The 3,721-nt window shown below is 49.0% G+C and overlaps 1 protein-coding gene across 1 annotated transcript; it reads left to right on the forward strand.

Moving 5' to 3' along the window:
- The first annotated feature begins 1,292 nt into the window (after nucleotides 1-1,292).
- On the forward strand, nucleotides 1,293-3,033 carry LOC123162172 (scopoletin glucosyltransferase-like). The gene has a single exon (XM_044579963.1). The coding sequence runs from the start codon at nucleotides 1,376-1,378 to the stop codon at nucleotides 2,867-2,869; it is 1,494 nt and encodes a 497-aa protein (XP_044435898.1). The 5' UTR covers nucleotides 1,293-1,375; the 3' UTR covers nucleotides 2,870-3,033.
- The last annotated feature ends 688 nt before the right edge of the window (nucleotides 3,034-3,721 follow it).

The raw sequence follows: 3,721 nt of genomic DNA on the forward strand, positions 1-3,721 counted from the left end.
TTTTCTCTGTGATAGTCATATTGTTTCTTGTCATATATCTTGCTATCACTTAGTTGTTTATCTTGCTTAGCATAAGTTGTTGGTGCACATAGGTGAACCTAGTTGTTGTAGGTTTTGTGCTTGACAAATTAACCGCTAGGTTTATTCCGCATTTGTTCAAGCCTAAACCGTAATTATTTTAAAGCGCCTATTCACCTCCCCCCCTCTAGGCGACATCCACGATCTTTCAACCATGCTACTAATAAATTGTTATAAGCAAGTTATCCATCCAGGTGTGTTTGAATTGACAACTTAACTGCTAAGACTGATAAATATTCTTTAGCACCCCTTGTGTTGAATCAATAAATTTTGGCTGAAATACTTTCCTCGAAGACTGTCACGATCCTCTATACATGTGGGTCATCAACCGCTTTATAGTTTCATCCGTAGTCAATTATAAGTGTCGCGTTACCTCAGCTGCGGTCCAGGCCCATGTATTTTTGGAGTAAAAGGTTACAATGCGGTTTTTAGAGTATGTCTTTAGAGAGGATACTGACTTAAGGTTGTATTTGACAACCCATCCTTGTTCTAGCTGAATTCCTCCTTTGTCCATCGTTAAATACTCCCATTAGGGCAGCGAAATTCAATGTTGTTGAAAACTATTCAATCTTGTGAAGGGATTTGTAAGGTATTTATGGCACAAATACAATTTAAATATTGTTAAAAACTCATATTATTTGTTGTTAAACATACACAAAGTTATAATTACCCATATGCATGTGAGAATAATCTTATCTAGAGATGAGGAGAATATTGCATTCTATGTCTTGAATCAAAAACACTGGAATGTAACATCCGAATACACGCATTGTCTCCAACCAAACACCAATCGAGACCGACCAATTCTAATGGAATGTAATCACATCAATCTATTCCAGTTAATTCCCAAACCAAACACAACATGCATAACTGTCTTGCAACTCACGGCGTTTGGAAAATAATAAAACATGTGATAATGGCATACACCGGGAACACTTTACATTCCTGTGCAGTACTCCATGCATGATTGGTTACCCCCTGTCATGCCTATATATAGAAAGCAAAAAATGGCCGCCCGACCGGCTTCTCATCCTCGTCAGCTAGGGAAAGCAATAAACCATATGAACAAAGCTACCACTATAACTTAATAACTTACTGCTAGTTGCTAAAGCTAACACTATACTAACTTAATTGCTACTTGCTGGCCACGGTTTCTCTTGCTATAATGGTCTCATTTCACACCTCAATGTGCAGCACAAGCTTGACAATTTCAACTCGTGGCAGAGACTCACTCAGACAGTCAGCTAAGAGTGGTGGTTAACTGTGATCTGTGGTTACTGTAGGCCGGCAAGCAGCCATGGCCGGCGATGATGAGCAGCGGCCGCTACACATCCTCTTCTTCCCGTTTCCCGCTCCCGGCCACCTCATCCCGGTCGCTGACATGGCCGCGCTCTTCGCGACTCGCGGCGCGAAGTGCACAATCCTCACCACGCCGGTCAACGCTGCCATCATCCGCCCGGCCGTCGACCGTGCCAACGACGCTCGCCGTGGAACTGCGGATTCCCCGCCCCCGCCGGCGATCCAGATCTCCGTCGTGCCCTTCCCTGACGTTGGGCTCCCGCCGGGCGTCGAGAACGCCACGGGCCTTACCGGCGACGCCGACCGCGACAAGTTCTTTCACGCGATCCAGCGGTTCCGCGAGCCCTTCGAGCAGTTCTTTGCGGGCGAATGCCCTGATGCCGTCGTCGCCGACAGCCACTTCCAGTGGTCCGTCGACGCCGCCGCGGAGCACGGCGTCCCGCGGCTGGCGTTCCTCGGCACCAGCATGTTCGCGCGGGCCTGCACCGACAGCATGCTGCGCAACAACCCGCTGGCGTCTTGCCCCGACGCCGTCGTCTCCCTGCCGGGGCTGCCGCACCGCGTCGACATGTTACGGAGCCAGATGGTGGACCCCTCCAAGCGGCCGGAGAGTTTCGCCTTCTTCCAGCGCGTGAACGCCGAGGACCAGAGGAGCTACGGCGAGGTGTTCAACAGCTTCCACGAGCTGGAGCCGGACTACGTCGAGCACTACCGCACGACGCTCGGCCGCCGCGTATGGCTCGTCGGGCCGGTTGCACCAGCCGGCGGAGACATGGGCGCGACCAAAGGCGCCACCAGCGAGCTCTCGCCCGACGGCGCGGGCTGCCTGCGGTGGCTCGACACGAAGCCGGCCGGCTCGGTGGTGTACGTCTCCTTCGGCACGCTGTCCAGTTTCTCGCCGGCCGAGCTGCGCGATCTCGCCCGCGGCCTCGACCTCTCAGGCAAGAACTTCGTGTGGGTCATCAGCCACGCGGGCGCAGGAGCAGACGCCGACACCGATGCACAACCTGAGTGGATGCCCGAAGGCTTCGCCGAGCTTATCGCGCCACCGGGCGGGCGCGGCTTCATCATCCGCGGCTGGGCGCCGCAAACGCTCATCCTGAGCCACCCGGCAGTCGGCGCCTTCTTGACGCACTGCGGATGGAACTCTACGCTGGAGGCCATCAGCGCCGGCGTGCCGATGATCACGTGGCCGCGGTTCGGCGACCAGTTCTTCAACGAGAAGCTCGTCATGGAGGTGCTCCAGGTCGGGGCCAGCGTCGGTGCCTGCGACTACGCGTCGTTCATGGAGACCCATCATGGCGTGGTCCGCGCCGAGGTGGTCGCGGAATCCATCGGGACGGTGATGGGCGACGGCGAGGAGGGCGAGGCGATACGGAGCAAGGCCAGGGAGCTCGGTGTCAAAGCTAGGAGGGCAGTAGGCAACGCCGGGTCGTCGTACGGCGATGTTGGGCGGCTGATGGACGAGTTGATTGCTCGCCGACGGACTTAAGGTTGGTTGGACGATAGACGTCGGATTCTTCGCTCGGCAGCTTAATTCTTGTCTTCGGTCTTCCGTCCTTTGCTTGTGTGCCAAAGTTGAAAAACTTTGTTGGTGTTGTTGTTATAAACTGTAATTTCTTGATGTCGTTGTAATAACGGAAAAACTCACTCATTTTGTCACGTATGAGTAGATGACATCAGTAAAAAATCTTTTGGAACAATTGCATTTTTACCTCTAGATGGTTCCTACCCACGGATTTTGCCCTTATTTTTCGAGCTTGCTCAGTTTTGCCCTTACTTTTTCCGTCGAGATCCCTCGAATGCCCTTTGACCGTTTGATCAAAACTTTGAAAATTCATAACTAATTCATATGAACTCAGAAAAATGCAAATAAGATATCAAAATGTTCAGATAAACATTACCTTTATGGGCATATCATTTGCACTCAGGACAAAAGCATCGTTTAAACTACCCGAGGTAATTAATGTTATTAACATTATTAAAAATAAATAGGTATAAACAATATTTTTTCATGAATAAAAATTATATGCAAATGTAGGTGATGTTTTCTGAACATCCTGATACCTTATTTGTATTTTCCTGAGTTTGTATCAACTTGTTATGAAGTTTCCAAATAATGGTCAAAGTCATTAGAACATTTATAACAAGTTGATACAAACTTAGAAAAATGCAAATAAGTTATCAGGATGTTCAGAAAACATCACCTACATTTGCATGTAATTTTTATTCATGAAAAAATATTGTTTATACCTATTTATGTTTAATAATGTTAATAACATTAATTACCTCGGGTACTTTAAATGATGATTTTATCCTGAATGCAAATGATATGCCCATAAAG

This window comes from Triticum aestivum, chromosome 7B (assembly GCF_018294505.1).
Source record: "Triticum aestivum cultivar Chinese Spring chromosome 7B, IWGSC CS RefSeq v2.1, whole genome shotgun sequence".
Classification (NCBI taxonomy): domain Eukaryota; kingdom Viridiplantae; phylum Streptophyta; class Magnoliopsida; order Poales; family Poaceae; genus Triticum; species Triticum aestivum.

Coding starts and splice junctions, on each gene's coding strand:
- LOC123162172 (XM_044579963.1), top strand. CDS start 1,376: ATGGCCGGCGATGATGAGCAGCGGCCGCTACACATCCTCTTCTTCCCG.